The 25000-nt window shown below is 38.5% G+C and overlaps 1 protein-coding gene across 1 annotated transcript in view; it reads right to left on the bottom strand.

The window, feature by feature from the left end:
• The window catches only part of LOC137988178 (uncharacterized), a 55003-nt gene that overhangs the window by 28662 nt on the left and 1341 nt on the right, over positions 1-25000 (bottom strand). The window contains exons 2-7 of the mRNA XM_068834231.1: positions 8265-8432; positions 6601-6768; positions 4943-5110; positions 3284-3451; positions 1618-1785; positions 1-126 (exon numbers count right to left, since the gene is read on the bottom strand). The exon at positions 1-126 is cut by the window's left edge and continues 42 nt beyond it. Coding sequence (XP_068690332.1) covers positions 1-126; positions 1618-1785; positions 3284-3451; positions 4943-5110; positions 6601-6768; positions 8265-8432 — 966 coding nt within the window. The remainder of the gene's footprint in view (positions 127-1617; positions 1786-3283; positions 3452-4942; positions 5111-6600; positions 6769-8264; positions 8433-25000) is intronic.

Below are 25000 nucleotides of genomic sequence, written 5' to 3'. Positions count from 1 at the left end.
CCGTTGTTGAACACCAAGGCCTGTCATAGTCCTTAGTAGTACACTTCTCGTAAACCTTTCCACGGTAGATGAATGGAAAATGGCAGCATTTACCTTGTGTTGTCTTAATACTGCAAGTTTCAAGTCCTGCGGTGGGAAGAGTGGAATTTTCTTTTTCGCAGATGTAAGAACCAAGCTTATATAGATGTAAATTATTGAGATATACTGATAACATACGAGCGGTAAATTAAAAAAAGAAAAAAGATTTTCTTCCTCGTTACACATTAATTACACGCTACATTAATCCAATCGTATGCTCTTGCTTAGGTTAATGGCGTGCATTGGGCATCTTTTCGCCACAAGTTCAACAAGGCTTTTTATGCAAGAGCTTTTCAATTAAATCGTATGGAAATTAATGGCAGAGCGATAAGACAAAGAAAACCCTTTGTACCTTATTGGAATGTCGGTTGATAATATCCTTGGCTGAAAGATTGGCCTCAGAACTTCACATTAGCTCCCGAAGCTTCGCATTTTGGGCAAATATTTATCTCTAAGCCGCGGACATTATCAGGCGACGTACCAGTTGTCTGAAGGGTCTTATTTACGAAATGGCTACCACTGTTATCTGGTTATATGATTGTTCTCATGGGTTTCTACTATTTGTGTAATTAGCATGATTGCAGCATCGCCGTTACCGTTGTGCGTATGAATCGCCTGCTCCACCACCCATGTGGCACATACGAAACATGCCATAAACATAACCCTCCCATTATGCACTCACTTTCTCAAAGAATTGTTGAGCCTTATCTTGAAAGAAAATTATTTCTTGTTTAACGGAAAAACTGGTTTCAAATGCATCGAACCACAGCGCGTTTTGCCGACATTTTCATGGCTGTGGTCGAAGTTGAAACAGAAATCATCAAACTAAGTTTATTGAAGCCTCTTCTTTGGAAAAGATACATTGACATCTTTTCCCTATGGAGCATAAGCAAAGAAGAAATAAATCATTTGACAGAGCTAGCAAATAGCTATCATCTGATAATAACATCCACGGCCTAGATACTTGGAGACATGTGTAGCATGGATTCTAAAATGAATTAATTTTCAAAAAAAATTATGTTGTCATAAGGCTCTCCTTTGATGCACTTTTCAAAATATCATTTCCATTTTTTGCCGTCCAAATAGAAAATTCACGCTACCCTTAAACAGGTTTATTGCAAGAAAAAGACATTCAGTTTTTGCAAGGGCAAGTGACTTCAGCCGAATACGAGCGAAGATATGGCAATTTCATGCACAAGAGCATGGTATTTCCCAAATACTTCAGTCAATTGTTATAATAATCGAATTAGGTGTGAAGTGAAGTGATGCCCGCAACCTTCCCAACAACTTTTGACCACGATTGTCTGAAAAAGTTGGAAGGGCAATAAATGCGATTTTTTAATGGTAATGGTAATGAATTTATATAGCGCATTTTCTATTGGCATATTCAAATGCGCTTTACAAGCAAGTGATCTATGGGTGAGATCGGACCTCAACATATACATTTTTTACACGTGGTTTCATTCCTTTAACAGAAACTCAAAGAAGTGGCAACCTACTGGGATTTCGATGTGCTTTAAACAGAAACTTTCCACTTACTTAGTGAGCAGTTTCCCCATTTGAGATCCTGATCATAATTGGCCGTTGTTGAACACCAAGGCCTGTCATAGTCCTTAGTAGTACACTTCTCGTAAACCTTTTCACGGTAGATGAATGGAAAATGGCAGCATTTACCTTGTGTTGTCTTAATACTGCAAGTTTCAAGTCCTGCGGTGGGAAGAGTGGAATTTTCTTTTTCGCAGATGTAAGAACAAAGCTTATATAGATGTAAATTATTGAGATATACTGATAACATACGAGCGGTAAATTAAAAAAAGAAAAAAGATTTTCTTCCTCGTTACACATTAATTACACGCTACATTAATCCAATCGTATGCTCTTGCTTAGGTTAATCGCGTGCATTCGGCATCTTTTCGCCATAAGTTTAACACAAGCTTTTTATGCAAGAGCTTTTCAATTAAATCGTATGGAAATTAATGGGAGAGCGATAAGACAAAGAAAACCCTTTGTACCTTATTGGAATGTCGGTTGATAATATCCTTGGCTGAAAGATTGGCCTCAGAACTTCACATTAGCTCCCGAAGCTTCGCATTTTGGGCAAATATTTATCTCTAAGCCGCGGACATTATCAGGCGACGTACCAGTTGCCTGAAGGGTTTTATTTACCAAATGGCTACCACTGTTATGTGGTTATATGATTGTTTTCATGGGTTTCTACTATTTGTGTAATTAGCTTGATTGCAGCACCGCCGTTACCGTTGTGCGTATGAATCGCCTGCTCCACCACCCATGTGGCACATAAGAAACATGCCATAAACATAACCCTCCCATTACGCACTTACTTTCTCAAAGAATTGTTGAGCCTTATCTTGAAAGAAAATTATTTCTTGTTTAACGGAAAAACTAGTTTCAAATGCATCGAACCACAGCGCGTTTTGCCGACATTTTCATGGCTGTGGTCGAAGTTGAAACAGAAATCATCAAACTAAGTCTATTCAAGCCTCTTCTTTGGAAAAGATACATTGACATCTTTTCCCTATGGAGCGTAAGCAAAGAAGAAATAAATCATTTCACAGAGCTAGCAAATAGCTATCATCTGACAATAACATCCACGGCTTAGATACTTGGATACATGTGTAGCATGGATTCTAAAATGAATTAATTTTCAAAAAAAATTATGTTGTCATAAGGCTCTCCTTTGATGCACTTTTCAAAATATCATTTCCATTTTTTGCCGTCCAAATAGAAATCTCATGCTACCCTTAAACAGGTTTCTTGTAAGAAAAAGACATTCAGTTTTTGCAAGGGCAAGTGACTTCAGCCGAATACGAGCGAAGATATGGCAATTTCATGCACAAGAGCATGGTATTTCCCAAATACTTCAGTCAATTGTTATAATAATCAAATTAGGTGTGAAGTGAAGTGATGCCCGCAACCTTCCCAACAACTTTTGACCACGATTGTCTGAAAAAGTTCGAAGGGCAATAAATGCGATTTTTTAATGGTAATGGTAATGAATTTATATAGCGCATTTTCTATTGGCATATTCAAATGCGCTTTACAAGCAAGTGATCTATGGGTGAGATCAGACCTCAACATATATATGTACATTTTTTACACGTGGTTTCATTCCTTTAACAGAAACTCAAAGAAGTGGCAACTTACTGGGATTTCGATGTGCTTTAAACAGAAACTTTCCACTTACTTAGTGAGCAGTTTCCCCATTTGAGATCCTGATCATAATTGGCCGTTGTTGAACACCAAGGCCTGTCATAGTCCTTCGTAGTACACTTCTCGTAAACCTTTCCACGGTAGATGAATGGAAAATGGCAGCATTTACCTTGTGTTGTCTTAATACTGCAAGTTTCAAGTCCTGCGGTGGGAAGAGTGGAATTTTCTTTTTCGCAGATTAAGAACAAAGCTTATATAGATGTAAATTATTGAGATATACTGATAACATACGAGCGGTAAATTAAAAAAAGAAAAAAGATTTTCTTCCTCGTTACACATTAATTACACGCTACATTAATCCAATCGTATGCTCTTGCTTAGGTTAATGGCGTGCATTGGGCATCTTTTCGCCACAAGTTCAACACAGGCTTTTTATGCAAGAGCTTTTCAATTAAATCGTATGGAAATTAATGGCAGAGCAATAACACAAAGAAAACCCTTTGTACTTTATTGGAATGTCGGTTGATAATATCCTTGGCTGAAAGATTGGCCTCAGAACTTCACATTAGCTCCCGAAGCTTCGCATTTTGGGCAAATATTTATCTCTAAGCCGCGGACATTATCAGGCGACGTACCAGTTGTCTGAAGGGTCTTATTTACGAAATGGCTACCACTGTTATCTGGTTATATGATTGTCCTCATGGGTTTCTACTATTTGTGTAATTAGCATGATTGGACAACCGCCGTTACCGTTGTGCGTATGAATCGCCTGCTCCACCACCCATGTGGCACATACGAAACATGCCATAAACATAACCCTCCCATTATGCACTCACTTTCTCAAAGAATTGTTGAGCCTTATCTTGAAAGAAAATTATTTCTTGTTTAACGGAAAAACTAGTTTCAAATGCATCGAACCACAGCGCGTTTTGCCGACATTTTCATGGCTGTGGTCCAAGTTGAAACAGAAATCATCAAACTAAGTCTATTCAAGCCTCTTCTTTGGAAAAGATACATTGACATCTTTTCCCTATGGAGCATAAGCAAAAAAGAAATAAATCATTTCACAGAGCTAGCAAATAGCTATCATCTGACAATAACATCCACGGCCTAGATACTTGGATACATGTGTAGCATGGATTCTAAAATGAATTAATTTTCAAAAAACATTATGTTGTCATAAGGCTCTCCTTTGATGCACTTTTCAAAATATCATTTCCATTTTTTGCCGTCCAAATAGAAATTTCATGCTACCCTTAAACAGGTTTATTGCAAGAAAAACACATTCAGTTTTTAACCGGGCAAGTGACTTCAGCCAAATACGAGCGAAGATATGGCAATTTCATGCACAAGAGCATGGTAATTCGCAAATACTTCAGTCAATTGTTATAATAATCGAATTAGGTGTGAAGTGAAGTGATGCCCGCAACCTTCCCAACAACTTTTGACCACGATTGTCTGAAAAAGTTGGAAGGGCAATAAATGCGATTTTTTAATGGTAATGGTAATGAATTTATATAGCGCATTTTCTATTGGCATATTCAAATGCGCTTTACAAGCAAGTGATCTATGGGTGAGATCGGACCTCAACATATACATTTTTTACACGTGGTTTCATTCCTTTAACAGAAACTCAAAGAAGTGGCAACTTACTGGGATTTCGATGTGCTTTAAACAGAAACTTTCCACTTACTTAGTGAGCAGTTTCCCCATTTGAGATCCTGATCATAATTGGCCGTTGTTGAACACCAAGGCCTGTCATAGTCCTTAGCAGTACACTTCTCGTAAACCTTTCCACGGTAGATGAATGGAAAATGGCAGCATTTACCTTGTGTTGTCTTAATACTGCAAGTTTCAAGTCCTGCGGTGGGAAGAGTGGAATTTTCTTTTTTGCAGATGTAAGAACAAAGCTTATATAGATATAAATTATTGAGATATACTGATAACATGCGAGCGGTAAATTAAAAAAAAAAAAGATTTTCTTCCTCGTTACACATTAATTACACGCTACATTAATCCAATCGTATGCTCTTGCTTAGGTTAATCGCGTGCATTGGGCATCTTTTCGCCACAAGTTCAACACAGGCTTTTTATGCAAGAGCTTTTCAATTAAATCGTATGGAAATTAATGGCAGAGCAATAACACAAAGAAAACCCTTTGTACTTTATTGGAATGTCGGTTGATAATATCCTTGGCTGAAAGATTGGCCTCAGAACTTCACATTAGCTCCCGAAGCTTCGCATTTTGGGCAAATATTTATCTCTAAGCCGCGGACATTATCAGGCGACGTACCAGTTGTCTGAAGGGTCTTATTTACGAAATGGCTACCACTGTTATCTGGTTATATGATTGTTCTCATGGGTTTCTACTATTTGTGTAATTAGCATGATTGGACAACCGCCGTTACCGTTGTGCGTATGAATCGCCTGCTCCACCACCCATGTGGCACATACGAAACATGCCATAAACATAACCCTCCCATTATGCACTCACTTTCTCAAAGAATTGTTGAGCCTTATCTTGAAAGAAAATTATTTCTTGTTTAACGGAAAAACTAGTTTCAAATGCATCGAACCACAGCGCGTTTTGCCGACATTTTCATGGCTGTGGTCGAAGTTGAAACAGAAATCATCAAACTAAGTCTATTCAAGCCTCTTCTTTGGAAAAGATACATTGACATCTTTTCCCTATGGAGCATAAGCAAAAAAGAAATAAATCATTTCACAGAGCTAGCAAATAGCTATCATCTGACAATAACATCCACGGCCTAGATACTTGGATACATGTGTAGCATGGATTCTAAAATGAATTAATTTTCAAAAAACATTATGTTGTCATAAGGCTCTCCTTTGATGCACTTTTCAAAATATCATTTCCATTTTTTGCCGTCCAAATAGAAATTTCATGCTACCCTTAAACAGGTTTATTGCAAGAAAAACACATTCAGTTTTTAACCGGGCAAGTGACTTCAGCCAAATACGAGCGAAGATATGGCAATTTCATGCACAAGAGCATGGTAATTCGCAAATACTTCAGTCAATTGTTATAATAATCGAATTAGGTGTGAAGTGAAGTGATGCCCGCAACCTTCCCAACAACTTTTGACCACGATTGTCTGAAAAAGTTGGAAGGGCAATAAATGCGATTTTTTAATGGTAATGGTAATGAATTTATATAGCGCATTTTCTATTGGCATATTCAAATGCGCTTTACAAGCAAGTGATCTATGGGTGACATCGGACCTCAACATATACATTTTTTACACGTGGTTTCATTCCTTTAACAGAAACTCAAAGAAGTGGCAACTTACTGGGATTTCGATGTGCTTTAGACAGAAACTTTCCACTTACTTAGTGAGCAGTTTCCCCATTTGAGATCCTGATCATAATTGGCCGTTGTTGAACACCAAGGCCTGTCATAGTCCTTAGCAGTACACTTCTCGTAAACCTTTCCACGGTAGATGAATGGAAAATGGCAGCATTTACCTTGTGTTGTCTTAATACTGCAAGTTTCAAGTCCTGCGGTGGGAAGAGTGGAATTTTCTTTTTTGCAGATGTAAGAACAAAGCTTATATAGATATAAATTATTGAGATATACTGATAACATGCGAGCGGTAAATTAAAAAAAAAAAAGACTTTCTTCCTCGTTACACATTAATTACACGCTTCATTAATCCAATCGTATGCTCTTGCTTAGGTTAATCGCGTGCATTTGGCATCTTTTCGCCATAAGTTTAACACAAGCTTTTTATGCAAGAGCTTTTCAATTAAATCGTATGGAAATTAATGGGAGAGCGATAAGACAAAGAAAACCCTTTGTACCTTATTGGAATGTCGGTTGATGATATTCTTGGCTGAAAGATTGGCCTCAGAACTTCACATTAGCTCCCGAAGCTTCGCATTTTGGGCAAATATTTATCTCTAAGCCGCGGACATTATCAGGCGACTTACCAGTTGCCTGAAGGGTTTTATTTACCAAATGGCTACCACTATTATCTGGTTATATGATTGTTTTCATGGGTTTCTACTATTTGTGTAATTAGCATGATTGCAGCATCGCCGTTACCGTTGTGCGTATGAATCGCCTGCTCCACCACCCATGTGGCACATACGAAACATGCCATAAACATAACCCTCCCATTATGCACTCACTTTCTCAAAGAATTGTTGAGCCTTATCTTAAAAGAAATTTATTTCTTGTTTAACGGAAAAACTAGTTTCAAATGCATCGAACCACAGCGCGTTTTGCCGACATTTTCAGGGCTGTGGTCGAAGTTGAAACAGAAATCATCAAACTAAGTCTATTCAAGCCTCTTCTTTGGAAAAGATACATTGACATCTTTTCCCTATGGAGCATAAGCAAAGAAGAAATAAATCATTTCACAGAGCTAGCAAATAGCTATCATCTGACAATAACATCCACGGCTTAGATACTTGGATACATGTGTAGCATGGATTCTAAAATGAATTAATTTTCAAAAAACATTATGTTGTCATAAGGCTCTCCTTTGATGCACTTTTCAAAATATTATTTCCATTTTTTGCCGTCAAAATAGAAATTTCATGCTACCCTTAAACAGGTTTATTGCAAGAAAAAGACATTTAGTTTTTTCAAGGGCAAGTGAGTTCAGCGGAATACGAGCGAAGATATGGCAATTTCATGCACAAGAGCATGGTATTTTCCAAATACTTCAGTCAATTGTTATAATAATCGAATTAGGTGTGAAGTGAAGTGATGCCCGCAACCTTCCCAACAACGTTTGACCACGATTGTCTGAAAAAGTTCGAAGGGCAATAAATGCGATTTTTTAATGGTAATGCTAATGAATTTATATAGCGCATTTTCTATTGGCATATTCAAATGCGCTTTACAAGCAAGTGATCTATGGGTGAGATCAGACCTCAACATATATATGTACATTTTTTACACGTGGTTTCATTCCTTTAACAGAAACTCAAAGAAGTGGCAACTTACTGGGATTTCGATGTGCTTTAAACGGAAACTTTCCACTTACTTAGTGAGCAGTTTCCCCATTTGAGATCCTGATCATAATTGGCCGTTGTTGAACACCAAGGCCTGTCATAGTCCTTCGTAGTACACTTCTCGTAAACCTTTCCACGGTAGATGAATGGAAAATGGCAGCATTTACCTTGTGTTGTCTTAATACTGCAAGTTTCAAGTCCTGCGGTGGGAAGAGTGGAATTTTCTTTTTCGCAGATTTAAGAACAAAACTTATATAGATATAAATTACTGAGATTTACTGATAACATCGGAGCGGTAAATTTAAGAAAAAAAAAAGATTTTTTCCCTCGTTACACATTACATTACACGCTACATTACTCCAATGGAATGTTCTTGCTTAGCTTAATCGCGTGCATTCTGCATCTTTTCACCATAAGTTCAACACAGGCATTTTATGCAAGAGCTTTTCACTTAAACCGTATGAAAATTAATGGGAAAGCTATAAGACAAAGGAAACCCTTTGTAGCTTATTGCAATGTCGGTTGATAATATGGGTGAGATCGGACCTCAGCATATACATATACATTCTTTACACGTGGTTTCATTCCTTTAACAGAAACTCGAAGAAGTGGCAACTTACTGGGATTTCGATATGCTTTGTTCAAGTTATAATTGCTGAAATGTTAGGCTCGAATAAGGTCTTTATATTTTCTTTCTGTATTCTCGCAAATGATAATGTGGTATGTTTACGAAATGAATAAGAATAATTTGCTGGTGAGCCGTACCATAAACCCATTCACTGTTGTTAGATATGCAATATTTGCCATAAATACGTGATAGCTTTTGCTAGGATAGGTCGTAAGTTGCTTTTCATATATTGAACCCTGTGTGTAGGAGGATCAGGTTACAGTCATAGAAAATTATAATGGCACTGTGAGTTCTCCGCCACAGTACTCCATATATTCCGAGAAAAATGTCGCTATTTTGTTCGTCTTTGGGTTCAGCTAAGCGCCTAGTAATAGCCACTCTAATCCAAACTTTTTTTTCATAGGATTGCAGGCTGCAAAGTTTGGTTTTTTACACTATTTACCACAGTACTCCATTGAACGAATATAAGTGGAATTCCCGCAATAGGAGGGAGTACTGTTGCAAATGAAGGAATTTCCCTATTCCAAGGGATAAATTCATAATACGTTACGACAGATTTTGACAGGAACACGACTAACTGATTCAGTCTGAGTTTAGGATGTATAAATTATCAGTTAATGATCATGGCAGATTTCAAGAGGAAGTTCTGTAAGTGTATCTCTATAGCACGAGGTAAGTTCATTTCACTCATGTCCAATACACAGAAACGGATACGATTCATCAATTCCGATGATCCATTGGTACCAATGATAGGATTGGTACCAATAGAAAAGGATGTCATTCCAATGGTTACGTTGGTGAATATACAACTCATTAAGGAGACTTTGATTACTTTTCCAATTCCGATGGTCCGTTGGTACCAATGGTACGATTAATACCAATAATATATAGATTTAGCCAAGCCTAAAAGCGGAGCTCCCTGGTTATTTAATCTTACTGCCTGTATGGTTAATGAAAATAAAAAAGTTTTGAATTGTCCGCGTTTTGATGTTTCCGGTTGCTGCTTTAATAATAAAATCATTTTTTTTGCTTTCTTCTGTAGAAAAAAATTATTGCCTAACTAGGGAATTCCATGGTAAATTTTACGCTAAACCGATATCGCATGAATCACAAAGCAATGAGTGTGATATCGGTTTTTCGAGTGAGATTTACTTTTGAATTCACCAGTTTGGCAATGATTTTTTGTTGAACCGCACGAGTTTTAAAAGAAAACAAAGCAGATCCTCAGTCAGCGAATGGAAAGGAAAAAAGCCATTTCAGAGTTAACTGTCAATACCCAGCGAACAAGAATCACGCTAAAATAAGAAACCATAAAAAACTTTGTCAGTTTAAGGTCTGAAAACGAGATCATTCACATTTTGATTTATTTCATTGAAACACGCCAGCTTGGCTTGGAACAAGAATCGGCAAAATACGGCAATGCAACCAAGAAAGGACGAAAACTAAGGGCGCGTTCGATTGACCCTATTCCGGAATAAGAATACGTGCAGTGATGATTAAAACGGTATGTTTGGCTCGTTTCGAAGCTGCAAGGATGATAAAAATATGTTTAAAATAGCATTTTAGCAAATGTTTGACAATTTTAATGTGAATCTCCGCAAAAACGAAGGATTTCCAACCTGTATTCCATGTATTCCTATTCCGGAATACGGTCAATCGAACGCACCCTAAATTACCTTTAGGTGCTTTAAACAAACATCTGAAAACACAAGCTAGTGAAATTTCCCCCTAATTTTATGAGAACTCATTTCGATTTCGTGTTTATAATATAAGGGCAAAATTTTCTTGACACTGTCGAGGCACATCGAAAGCACTTGTTCGCTCGCATTTTAAAGCAAAACAAACAATTCAACTCTATCTTTGTGTCCAAAATAGTACAGATAATTGTTATTTAATTCCAGTTGTCAATAAAAATTCGAGTTTCATTCCTGAACAAAGGAAAAACTGATTGAACCACTTTTAAAAATACGCATCCACTTTAAATAACGCATCCGTAAAAAATAACATACGGTTTAGTGCCCAAAGAAAGCTTTGTGAAGTAACTTCTTCCAACAAGTATGAGCTATTACTGGTATTCTCTTTTGTCGTTGTCGTTCTCTTTCGCTCTCCTTTCGTTTCTGTTCTAGTCATAGGTCTTCCAGGCATCATGAAACCTTATCAGAGCTTCTAAAGATATGCCAAAAATTGCAATACAGAGAAAAGAGCAGCTCTATGCAATTTAAAAATAAACACAGCTTCAATTTTATATCCCTCCGATGCTTGACTTGAATAACTGCGTAGCCGCCAGTGTGGACCACATGTCAAACTGGATTGAACCAGCGAAAAGGCAGAAAGAAAACATTTTCCAAACCGTTTTCCACCTGAACACGAAAAGCATTAACTGTGTAAGAACTATAGTTGACGTAGCATGGCCGTGTAGCTGCGTCGAGCCACAGAAAGCACGTGAAAAATGAAGCCTCGCTTATTTTCAGGTGAGTGAGTCAACCTAGTTTGAGCCTGCACTCCAATGAAAACTAGTATCTGGTCAGCGGTCAACTTAAAAAAAAAACAAATGACCCCCAAAATATAGACTACAATAAAAATAAAAAGGCCCAAAAAATCACGCATATGCTTGCCGTGTTTGTAGATCATGGTATAATGGCTTAGCCAATCAAAACTCTCGAATTGCATTATCCAATGATCCAGTTTTAAATAAATAAATACCGTAATATTACAGTAAAATATGTACATATGCACATATGTACATAACAAATTAAGTTAAGTTAGGTTAAATTAATTTTAGCACCTCTAGGAATAAACGATTGTTGGTCCCTAACAGTGCGTGATACAGGTATTCTGAAGTGCACTGAGTTTATCTTACAAGATCTTAAATTATTTCCATGATCCACCGCCTGATCTAGAAAACGTTTACAAGGATGCGCTTCAGATTCTAGGATACGCTTAAATTCCTTCCTCGTCAAATTCTGACGCCTAGTTACAAGTGACTCAACAGTATCCTGAGGGACTCCTATGACATTAAGACATCTATTCTGCACTCTCTGTAGCTCTTCTTCGAGGTAAATGGGCAACCCTCCCCAGACAGGCGAGGCATATTCTAAGACAGTTCTAATCTTAGTGATGTAAGTCCTAAGACCAATGTCCCTGGGGAGATAGGCTGTTCTGCAGACCCTAAGATAGTGTATCTGTTTGCACGCTTTCCTGACAATACTTGAGATATGTGTATTCCACTTCGGATCGTTCTATACATATACACCCACCAATTGCCTCCGGAAAATGAGTTCACAATGAAACGGATAACATGGACCCAAACTTTGCGTAGCTTGCTGAAGTGCAAGTGCTTTAGGTAGCTTTCTTTCGGTAGTAACCGTTCATTATGTCAATTTGTATCACTGATGTGTTTGATACCACACAATTGACGCTCATTCAGTTTTCGTTTTTTAGCATATGTATACTGATTTGGTCTGAAATTCTTTGAAATTCTGTCGTATTTTTGCTCTACTACTACCTTTTAAAAGCGTGCTCTTGAAATGAAACGGACACTGCGTGCGTCAAAAAAAAAAAAAAAAAAACAGTAATGTGAACAATTACAAAAATAGGTCCGCAATGCGTACTTGGGGTCTTATGCTTAGCTTAACTCCATTCAGCCCTTACAGAATTTGGTACTACGGTCTCACTTTTACCATGCGTGATTGGTTCAAAATTTGCCATAACAATGCAGCAGTGAAATGAGTTCCTTAAGTATGCTTCAAATTTCAGACCTGTTCAGAATTTTACATCGATGACTTGCCACTAAAATTTCTCTTAATGCCATTTGCACGGTTTTGACAACTCTTGCTGCACGCTACATCATCTCTATCAGCTATTTACCAGTAACAGAAGCACTAGATTGGCTAAGACACAAGCATGGCACTGTCATACATTCATATCATATAAATGATCAAAAGAATGCTGAAATTCAACTAGAATTCTAAGATGAATCATCACTAGATGAGGCATTCAATGAACAAGTAGTCTCAGAGCTTGGTGCAAATCCCCACACTACTGGAAATCAGTCCATCACCAGTAACAATGTATAAACAGCCAAGAGAAATATCTGATGACCAATTACGTCGATCAGTTACATGTAGATCATTACATAATAAAAAACGCAACCTAAAGCTTACAACAGGGTGCTTTCATAGACTAGAAATAAAATGAAAACCTCAAAAGTCTGAAGTCACAAAATGTTGAACCAGTTTATTTGTTTATAACTGGAGGTGGTGGTGCTGGGAAAAGCCATTTGATGAAAACACTTTACCACACTGTAGTAAAAACCTATAGACATTCTCCAATGAATCCTGAGATTCCAACAGTGTTACTAGCATCATCTACTGGAGTAGCAGTAATAAACATTGATGGTACACACAGCATTAGCAATACCTAAAAATACAGGTGATGATGTGGAGGAAAGTCCAGGTCCTACAATGTTTGACATCATCGATCCAACAACCACTGTGTCTGCTGACTCTAGTCAAGGAAATGAAGCAACCTTTGGTGTGAATGCTGGAAGCAACGTGTAGCAATGTCACATACTGCTATGATATACCACCAAATACAAGATATTAGTTTGTGGGCTAATTCTACTTTGAACAATATTTTGGTTATTGGAAATAATCTATACAGTTCTATAAGATGTTCTGTGCAAACAAATGACTATTTGCTGATAACTGATGTTCCAGACATGGTTTCAATATTTGATAAAGTGTATTCATTACAATACACACCCTTTTAATAAGTCTAATATATGCCGTTTTCCGCTAATGACGTCAAACTCATGCTTTTAAAATTTATTCAGAAATGTACAAAGGCTTCAAAAAAGAAGAGAAATCAGAAAAGTTTTAAGCCTTTGTACATTTCTAAATAAAATTTGAAAGCAAGAGTTCGACGTCATTAGCGGAAAACAGCATATATTAGACTTGTTAAAAGGGTGTATAGTGAGTCATTTACTGGAAGTTTGTTCATGACATCAAACATTGGTCCATATATCTCTTAGAAATTCACTTCTAGGAGTATTTTCAAACTCTCAACGGAATTACAATTGTTGTTTGTTAACTAATGGCATTAATACACTATATTGCAATAAATACACTCTATTAAATATTGAAACCATGTCTGGAACATCAGTTAACAGCAAATAGTCATTTGTTCGCACAGAACATCTTATAGAACTGTATAGATTATTTCCAATAACCAAAATATTGTTCAAAGTAGAATTACTCTTGTATTTGATGGTATAATACCAGGAAGTGACATTGCTACACATTACTTTACCAGCATTCACACCAAAGATTGTTTCACTTCCTTGACTAGAGTCAGCGGACACAGTGGTTGGTGGATCAATGATATCAAATATTGTAGGACCTGGATTTTCCTCCACATCATTTGCTTGCCTTATAGGCAATGGGATATAAACATTGTAGCACATCATTTGTGCAAACCAAAACATCACCTCATTACACGACTTGTAATGTCCAACAACTTGTTTTAATGTTGGCAAGTGAAACACATTTAAGTAAAACATCATAAGCATCGTATTCCAAAATCGCCCTCGCACACCTGAAAATGCATCCTTGACTTTCACAAAATTGTTGTGACAGCCGATCCTTGACCGGTATTGTTCAATTGTTGTTCCCATGCTGGCGGCTAGTAGCAGACAACAGTAAGAGTACGAAATACTATTCTTTGAGATTGCAAAACTGTTATTCAATGCCACTATTTTTTAGAGTACAATAACCCTTTCAGTTTGGGATGTAACCCACACCGACATTTCAAGCCGATAAATACTGGTTTGTGATAGCTTGTGAGATACTTGTGAGGTATGTTGTGCGCAACGGATTTCGAGCCAATGAATGTGGGCTTGCGAAAGCGTCTTAGCTTCAGTGCAATCCGCACTAAACACAAGCCGAGTCTAAATATGTTGGCTTGCGAGAGTAAACAACTCCCGTATCGATTCCACTCAGCGACGTCACCTGGATGAAATAAAAAAGAACAAACAAGGCACGCTAGGATAGTTAATTTTCGAAATGAAAGAAAGAAAACCAATCTGAAACAGCACGACAGATCAATTTTGAAACACAAATAACTTACCTTACAACTAATTTGCGACGGAAAAATCTTCAAATTTTTCCCAAAACAGGGAAAACGACCGCAGATTTATTTGCAAACAACGAACGCTAGAAGCAATGGCCGACACTTGAAAACAATGACCTCGCAATTACTAGTACCCAGTCTACAAGCCAGACTGTCACGTGTGTTCTCGTCCTCAAAGTGACATACTGACAAGATTTGCCTCTGACTTAAGGGTCTTTATGCATAATGCATAAGACCCCAAAAATAATTCTCGATACCTTTCGCATTGCAGTAGAGTACATTTCTTGTGCCTAAAATATTAACCTATCGTGTGAATCACGATGTGTTTTGACTGAAAACTGAACATATTTAATACGTATTAACTTGTTTTGAATAGTGATATATAGAAAAGTCACTTGGATAAACCAGTATTAGTCTAGTATTAATTAAAATGTGTTTGAATTGAGTAATATATAGTTCACTTGCGGATTTTTGCCCTCAAATAAGATTTCCAGTCACTTCTGATACATCTAAAGGTTACTTCACATCTTTTAAAGCTTTCCAAGCTACAAGTCGAAAATTAGTCAGTTCGACGAATCTGTATGAATAATCACCATCAGTTTGCGTTCAAATTTCACGTCATTTAGCTTGCCCAGGGTACAAACATTTCTGAAAGTTTCGGAGGGATCCGTTCCGAGTTCGATCATAAACTTTACATAGACAACGAATAGTAGTATTTAAAAGAATATGAAGTAAAAATTTAAAGAATGAGGTTTCAGGTACATTTTTATCGCGTTAAATATCACCCATTTTCCGCCGTCATGTTATGCGGCCATTGAGGATGTTCTTTGAATTGCTTAGAAAATCACAATTTTAACATGTTTGTAAAAAGTGTCGAAGTAGAAATGGATAAGAAGGGTTATCTTATTTTGTGTTAAGTTTGGGGCCAATTGATTTTATTTTAAGACTTCACGGAAACCGTTGCTTGGTTCTCGCAGCAAATATTGGACAATTTGTCAAACAGAAAACCGCACTTTAACCGCGTTTTCAAATTTTCACAAATTTCTAAAAAAAATAAGAATCGCTGGAACTTGTAAATGTGATTTTTGAAAATAGTTCACTAAAGGGTATCTTTGGGCAAAATATAAGCGATCCACCAAAATGGTCGTTGACGGACGATTCTCGATTCTCTCAGGCAGCCATTCTTAAATATCTGAAGGGTCGGCAACTTTTTAAACAGCCACGAATGCCTCAGTTTGCGATAAGTAAAAACACGGATTGTTTCCAAAACTTCTGAACCTTTCACGAAATCTGGAGAGGATCATGAAACATGCTGTATTTAGTTGCGTTTTATAGATGCAAAAGAGCCTGATGAAAATAATCGCCAACCGGTGTTTTCGGCTCCTTTAAAGTTGTTACGAGGTTGTTAAAAGTCAGTGAAGTACCAGAGGATAGCCATTTTGCCAGTAGCCTGCGTAGCAAGCGTTTCCGTGGGGGTACATGAAGACTGGTAATGTTTTGGCCCCGCGAAAAGTAGGGCGAGACAAGAAGGAAACGCTTGCAGACAAACCCCTAAATTTTGAAAACCGCCCAATTGAGCTGTCATGCATGTCATCGGCTGTCATAAATTGACCAAGAAAATGTTTGGTCTTTCATGGTGAAAACTAGACGCTCCATGAAGCGTACACTTGGTTGCTTGTGGTACGTGTTACACAAAAACAGAAGGCACTGAATTGGGTGGTATTGAACTGCAGCGTTCCAGTTAATTTTTTCAAGTGGGGGGTCATTAAGACCATTTAAGTTGTCAACCCAGATGTCGTGCAAGCAGAGGCCCTTTGGCTCACACGTTCACACGTTTAATTATTTTGTAATGTCCTGTTCCATTCGAGGTTTTTAAGCTTTGGTAATAAATTCAGTTTAAAAATAAAATACGCTCTTGAGTAAAATTCACTCGTCTCTTCTTTAAATAGAGTTGCACTAAGCAAACTTTTATGCCACACACTAAGGAAGGACTGAACATGTCGTTACCGCTTCATATTTTCTCTTCTTTTTAGTCTAATCTGATGAAAGGTCAAAACTTTTTTTGGTTTACCTTTGGACCAAATGGTATTGCAAATGCCGGGAGTTACGGTGTAGCACTTTTATTTCGCGGTTTGTAATTTTTGCGGATTTTGCAGATAGTACTTAATCCGCAAATATAATTTCCAGCAGAAAGAAAACACCAGCAAAATTAAGAAACAGAAAAATTTAATCTTGTTAATATAACTAAACATGGCTTTTGATCCACTTACAGTGGGGTAAAAAAGATCGTTTATTTTGATATTTGCATTGAGAAAAAGCAATTGGAGCTTGCTGCAAACAAAACGAAATGATAAAATGTTAAGTCACTACTTTTCCAGTCTCTGAGGCATGAGAAACGAACTCAAAGCAGTCAATCAAAAGGTCACGTTAACCTTCGAACGGTTCATCCGAAGGGACACCATTTTCTAAGGCCTACGGGATGCCACATTTTTTCCGCTAAACTATCCTAGATTTCTACTATGCAAAAAACCACATAACCACATTTTTTCCACCCGTTCTCGATGACTAGGGGGTGTTTTAACAAAACGTAATAGAAGTTCAAAATAGTCTTGCTGCTTGAAAAGAAAACGGCAAAAATAAGTTCCCAGCGGAAATTTCAGTCAATTCGCGCCGCAAAAATTTGTTTTCTTTTGGCGCACACCCTATTCTCGCGCGGCCAGAAAAATGAACTCGCTCGCCCGCTGGAAACGCTTAGGAAAGAGCGAATTCGTGTTTGATTCTTATCGTAAAGGAATGCTTCTACGCAACTACAACAAGATGATGCCGAAAGTTCTGGATATTTCTAAACTTTGTAAACACAGCTATCGAGTGGTTTTAACCCCGTCTATTTCATTTAAGCGCATTCACCTTTGAAATATGTTATAACGGCACCTTATAGGTATTGAATATAACCAATAGAATGATGAAATATGACATAGTTGTCACTGTCCACGGCGATCTCACGGCGTGCTCCTTTGCTAATACGAGTGGACCGCTGAACTTGGAAGATCGAGGCGAGAAAATGTCTCTTCGCATTTATTTTCAGAACACATAGCACGGTGACACCTCTAGTCTTCCACTGAGGGTCACTGAGCAACGGCTCGGTAACACATGCTGACTGCAACGAGTGTCAATCCCGTTAGAACGAAGAAACGTCGAAGAATATTTCAACGTATTACGTTGTGGCATTACTTCGGAAAGTGAAACGTCGGAAAATCGATATTGATCGTCGCCATATCGATTTGAATTCAACTGAGTGAGTGACAAATTGGCATATCTTGGAAAAATTGATATTGGTCTTTGACGTATCGATTAGTTTACATCTGAGTGAGCGACAAACTTGCATATTCTGACCCCTAATGATAGTCGTTTATACGCTTCGCGTATCCGCGACTAAAAAGAGTCAACGAAAAACAAAAGCCTGTACAAAGAAAACAGATCTTGAGTATCTACTTTCAAGTCTTGTTTCCTGGGGTGTGTCACGTACTCTACATTGTTTTCAACATACGAAAACTTTGTTCTATTGGTCAGGGAGTAACCTGGTATTAATTAAGTATATGCAGAAAAGTTGATCGACCTTGGTAAGAGGATCACCCCCTGTCGCCCTTGCATTGCAATAACCTAAACCATCTGCTGAGTGTTTACATGAAAAAAGGAACACCTACAATAAAGATCTGCTGGAGGAAGAGATCGTACAAATGATACACAAAGCAGAGAGAGAGGGTTAATTGAGCTTGAAATATACACAGAAACGCTAAGAAATTTGAGTGAAAAACTCGGAGGAAAACTTCCCTCTTTATCCCTTGGTAAGATTTTCCCGCTTGGGTGATGCGTTCTCGAAAATTCTTGAAGTGAAAGGAAGCCCAGCAGAAAGTCAGCAAGTGCAGCAAAAAGACAATAAAAGACAAGACAAGCTAATTAGGCGCCAAGCATGGCGGCCACGTTTAGAGTAGCTCTAGTTTCTATTGCTATTTTATCCTGTTTAAGCGCTGTATTTCTAAACCATTTTTAAATCAAGGTGGAAACCCCTGCACACTGGTGTTCAATTTAAGAAGAAATGCGTTTGTATCGTCAAACATGGTTTTCATCGATCAAGAGTTCCAATGCAGAAGCACACTAAACACGGGTTTGTTTCCTTAGTCATCCCTGGTCAGGACCCTCCATTGGACATCACGGTATACGGTGATGTTTCGACCAACCCTGGTCCTGCTCAGTCTACTATCATCGCTGGTGGCCGGCAGAGAACCACTCAAGATTTAATTCAACAACTTAGTTCTCCAGTTCGCCAAACAACGACCCTACAGTACTCTCGACGAGAGCTTATATCGCTCCGGAAAAATTACAACCTTCAGGATAAAACGGTCAGTTTTATTTAAGATCCTTCGAGCGGATGGTATTTTTAAATACCGAGGGAAACGGGTTGGAAGACTTACCAAAACACAATTAAATACAGGCCGAAGAAAACATTCTTCAGAAACGAGTGATTTTTCCACCTTGCATAATTATTCACAGTCGAACAATCGCACTTTACCGGGGCTTTCAGCAATTCCCGCGAGAGTAACTACGCGCGTCACCTCTGTAGTTACACAAAACAAAGAACTGTTAATTGCTGTGACTCTTCCACTTTGAATGATTACTCGCAGTTCAACAATCACACTTTACCGGGACTTTCAATAATTCCCGTGAGAGTAACTACGCGAGTCGCCTCCAACCGTTATACAGAACAAAGAGCTGTTAATTTCAATAATCTGGCTATTATCAAGCCTAAGAGAAACTTTGACGCCAGCAAAAACACCTTGCAGTTCGTGCCGTCAATAGCTGTGTCTAATGTAATGAGTTCGGCACCAAAAATAAACGAACTTCGTATTTTTATGAACATCCACAAGTTCGATCTTTGCTGTATAACTGAGACATGACTGAAAGATTCTATTAATGACAGCGTAGTTGACATTAGTGGCTACAACATCATACGCAAAGGTAGGACCCACAGGATACATGGGGGTGTGGCGCTATATGTAAAAGATTCCATCAAATTCTCAATTCTACAGGACTAAGAGTTCCCTGACCCCGAGGGCCTTGAGGTTTTGTGGGTCAAGATCACGCCCAACCGATTGCCCCGAGGTTATAGCTGTCTTGGTACAGTATACCACCCACCACCACCCGCCAAAGATGAGCCCCTCCTTGATTACATGATGGATTCTCTCTCTAGGATAGAGAGTGATATCCCTGGCGCAGGTATAATTCTCGCTGGCGACTGGAACAGGGCAAATGTTCCATCAGTTATTAAGCAGTTCCGCCTTACGCAAGTAGTCCATTTTCCAACAAGAGGGGATCGCACACTCGACAAAGTGTTAATGAATCTCACAGAACACTACGAGAATCCTTCTCCATTCCCGCTTTTCGGACTATCTGATCACTGCACTGTTGGCTTGTTTCCAAAAATTAGATCGAAGGCCAACATTCCTGCAAACAGAGCGGTTATTACACGTGTTGTGAACGCTGAGTCCAAGCAGGCTTTTGGTCGTTATATGACGGGCCTCGACTGGTCATTAATCGACACAATAGATAGCGTCCAAGAACAGTATGCTCACCTCAGTTCCCTGATTCACATAGGGTTAGATGCTATCCTTCCAAAAAGCGAGTTAAGTTCCACCGAAATGACGCACCATGGATTTCACCCAAACTCAAGTCACTTATAGCACACCGTCAAAAAGCATATTACCAAGATAACAAAATATTGTTCCACTACTATCGGAACAAGGTAAACAGGGAACGGAAGCTCTGCAAACGCTCTTATTACAACACTAAAGTCACCGTTTTGACCGAAAATAATCCTAAAATGTGGTGGTCCGAATGTAGGCGGTTATGTGGAATGAACAAAACATCTACAAGTGTCGCAAATCAGCTCCTAGCAAGCAAATCAGCTACCTCAATCAACCTTAAGATCTTGGCTAATGAAATCAATACAGCTCTGCTAGAACCTCAAGCTTCGTTTGATCCGCTTTTAGATAATATTGAAACTGTGAGCACTGAAGGTTTTAAAACCCCCATTATTTCACTGGAAGCAACCCTCAAAGGTCTTAGTACGGTCATCTCCTCCAAAGCTGGGGGCCCAGATAATATCCCAAACTGGGTCTTGCGTGAGTTCGCTCCCAAGCTCGCTCAGCCCGTTCGTTGTATCATCAATTCCTCTATTAGTCAAGGGACTTTACCGGATATTTGGAAATGTGCAAACATCACCTTTCTTCCCCAAACAAAGATTGTTGAGGATACGGAGAAGGACTTGAGACCTATTTCATTGACACCAACGTTATCCAAAATTGCCGAGCACTACGTCGTCCACGAACATGTGAAACCAGCAGTTCTGAAACGTCTGGGACCCGATCAATTAGGGTGTATTCCAGGGTCGTCCACTGCGCACGCACTAATAAATCTGATGCACAATTGGGCGCAAACAACAGACGGAACGGGGAACACCGTGCGGATCTTTGCTTTGGACTATAGAAAAGCCTTCGATCTGATAGATCATAGCCTTTTGCTATCGAAACTCTCAGCCTACAAAATCAACCCTTACATCATTAATTGGATAACAGCTTTTCTTAAAGATAGGAAACAAAGGGTCAAACTTGCACATGATTTATCTCTCAGAGTGGGGATCGGTTCGACCAGGAGTACCGCAGGGAACAAAATTGGGACCGAGGCTATTCTTTGTTATGATAAATGATTTGAAAGTACCATCAGCTAGTGACTGTATGAAATATGTAGATGACACGACAGTGTATGAAATCATAAGTAAGAATAGTCCTAGCAATGCTCAGTCTATGATAAACGAAGTAGCTACCTGGTCAACACTCAACTCGTTCCAACTCCATCCGAAAAAATGTAATGAGCTAAGAGTTTCCTTTGTGCGCTCTCCGACTTCCTACGAACTTATAGAAATTTTAAAATGGCTTTAAGGTTAGCTCTCTGGGTTAGGGTCGTGAAATTACTGGGTGTGTATTTCCAAGACAATCTTAAGTGCAAAACTCACGTTTCTGAGACGATTAAAAAGGCCGTTAAGCGCCTTTACTTTTTACTTCAGTTAAAGCGAGCTAAAGTACCATCATCAGAAATAGCAAAATTTTATGTCGCTTGTATTCAATCTGTCTTACTTTACGGATGTCAGGTCTACCATTATAGTCTACCCAATTATTTATTAGAGCGTGTCCAAAAGAGAGCCTTGAAAATTATATACGATTATGATAATCATTATAGAGAAGCGCTTCAGATGGCAGGGCTGAAAACCCTAAAGGACCTGAGAGAAGACCTTTTTCCTTAAAATTTTTTAATAGCATTGTCTCCAATCCTTTGGATTGTCTATATCACTTACTGCCTTTCGATAACCGAGATCAACTCATGAAATTACGACAAAGCACACCATTTAGAGTTTCCTTTAAAACAAACCGGTTCAGAGATACTTTCATTCCAGCAAGCGAACGACATTTTAATTGACATTTATTATAATTATATATGTAAATTAGTTCTTTCTTAGATTTTATTGTTTAGTTCTACTACATAATTTGTACACCTTTGCAATTCAGCCTCTAGCTGCTATTAAGGTATTTTAATACACGTTTATCTATCCTGTCTATAACAAGAACGGAGAAAAAGATAAAAACGAAAAGTCTAAAGAGTTGGGTTCGACTTTTCTGCATGTACGCGCAAAAAATGTCACAACGGGATGCTAGTGCAAAGGAAGGCGTGCTCTCATGTTTCATTTTGAGTAGTTTTTGTATTTTTCAAGAACACCTACGTGTAAACGGATTAAATAACTCTGTAATGACAGCTAAAGGGTTCCTTTAAAGGAAAGGAAAGTGTTACGAGTTCGATGTTTAGAGGATGTTTGTCTACTAAATGACGGAGCGCAGGGCCTGATGTCGGATAAACAAGGAACTTTAACACCAAATGAACGTAGTCTTCACAGAACTGTACAATTTCAACCTTCAGCTTTAATATACGGCCTCCGCCAAGTATAACACAGACATGAAAACATTTGTCCTCCGTCACACCTGAACAATCACACTCGTTACTCCCGCTTGCAATAACTCCATCGCCAATGATGAAGGATTTTGCCTTTGAAGTGTCCTCAAATATGTACCCTGGATTCCAGAGGTTATTTTCTCGCTACGAAAAGAGCGACAAAAGAGCGAGTCTTTTGTCGCTCTTTTCATAGCAAGAAAATAACCTCTGGAACCAGGGTATCAAATATGTCGTGAAAGAAAAGAATTTACTTGCAGAACCACACGGTTTCAGTTGTTTGAAAATTATGCTGGTGCTTCACAAAAACAATCTAATTAAATATTCAAGATTGTTCCAGACAACACCATACACAAGTATTCAAGAATGATCTGGAAAGTCTTGAAGGTAACGCAACGGTGTCAGCAATTTTTAAAACATAACAGAAAGGAAAGGCGGAAAGGAAAGAAACTTTAAATGTTTAAGTGACTAGTCGTTCTAGCGCCGGAGCACTAATTGGGGACACTGTAAACTGAAATTAACAATTTTTTGCTTTTATCAACGGAGTTGATAACGTAAATTGGCCACCGTACAGAGATTCTAAAAGCTGACGTTTCGAACGTTAGCCCTTCGTCAGAGCGAATCCACGGGGAATTGTGGGTTACGTCTAGTTTTTGTAGTAGAGTAGGGGCTACGCTATTAGTGGTATACCCTGCGAGCAGAGTCTCTTTCGATCTTCCTAGATAAGTCGGGAAGGGGAGAGAAGACTCTGCGAGCCGCCTCAACATTTCGTGTTGAGCATGCGTTAAAAATTCAAACGTATTCGGGAGTCAGTCACGCGTGACTAGTAACCGCAAACCACAAAACCAAAACAAACAGTAGGGATATTTTCGAACAACTCTGGCAAACATATGACAACCAAGGAATCATTTCCTTCGAAACTCGAGATAGTTCAAGTTTTTGAATTGCCATTTCAATTTTTACTGAAAAAATCAATAGGTTTCTCAATTCTGGCAAACTAGTTTCTGTAACCGACAACGGAGGAAATACTCATGGGAATTTAGACAGTTTAAAAATTGTCACGCTGTTGTAAATTTAAAAAATATTGATGACGCGAGGGGATTGGTCATGCGCACAAATTAAAAAAACAGGTTTGACAAGTCGAAACTGGACTAACTCATCCATTTCTTCGGATCAGCGGCAAATCAAAGAAAGTCGAGGCGGCTCGCAGAGTCTTCTTTCCTCTTCATGACTTATCTAGGAAGATCGAAAGAGACTCTGCTCGCAGGGTATTAGTGGTAACATGGCAACGTGAAAAATAGGAATACATTAGTTAAATGAAAAGCGTTCGTTAATACCGTGAGGATTAAGGGTGCCGATTTGGAAGATGAATATTTGTTCCAGATTCTTGCGGCTTTCCGTCGCACAGAGATGTAGGGAAAGGCCGCAGATAGCCATATGTTTTTTGGAGTGGTTAGGGAGATTAAAATGACGAGCGACTGTCTTAGATGCATCCTTGTCATTGTTCGCAACATCGCGAAGGTGTTCGCGTAATCGGTCGCCAAGTCGTCTACCTGTCTCGCCAATGTATAATTTATTGCATAACGTACAGGTTATGCAATAAATGACATTTGCAGAGGTACAGTTTTGCATCGTGAGCGCGCACATTTGAAAGTGCTGGGTTGCTCGTTAGTTTTGAGCGCGCTTCTAACTAAAAAGTTGCCTACGTTTTTGTCGCGTTTGAATGAAATAAGAGCAGGTTGCGAAAAGACTCTAGCAGTCTCGGGATCATTTTGGAGTAATTTCAAATTATTAAGAATGATACTTTTGACTGAATTCCATTCACCCTCACTTTCCATCCTCATAATCACGGAGTCAAAAGTATCATTCTTAAAAATTTTAAATTACTCCAAAATGATCCCGAGACTGCTAGAATCTTTTCGCAACCTCCACAAGATATCGGGACCTAAGCGATCT

Source organism: Montipora foliosa, unplaced genomic scaffold, assembly GCF_036669935.1.
Source record: "Montipora foliosa isolate CH-2021 unplaced genomic scaffold, ASM3666993v2 scaffold_410, whole genome shotgun sequence".
NCBI lineage: Eukaryota > Metazoa > Cnidaria > Anthozoa > Scleractinia > Acroporidae > Montipora > Montipora foliosa.
The sequence above is the reverse complement of the archived record's forward strand: the minus strand, read 5'-3'. Positions and strand labels throughout refer to the sequence as shown.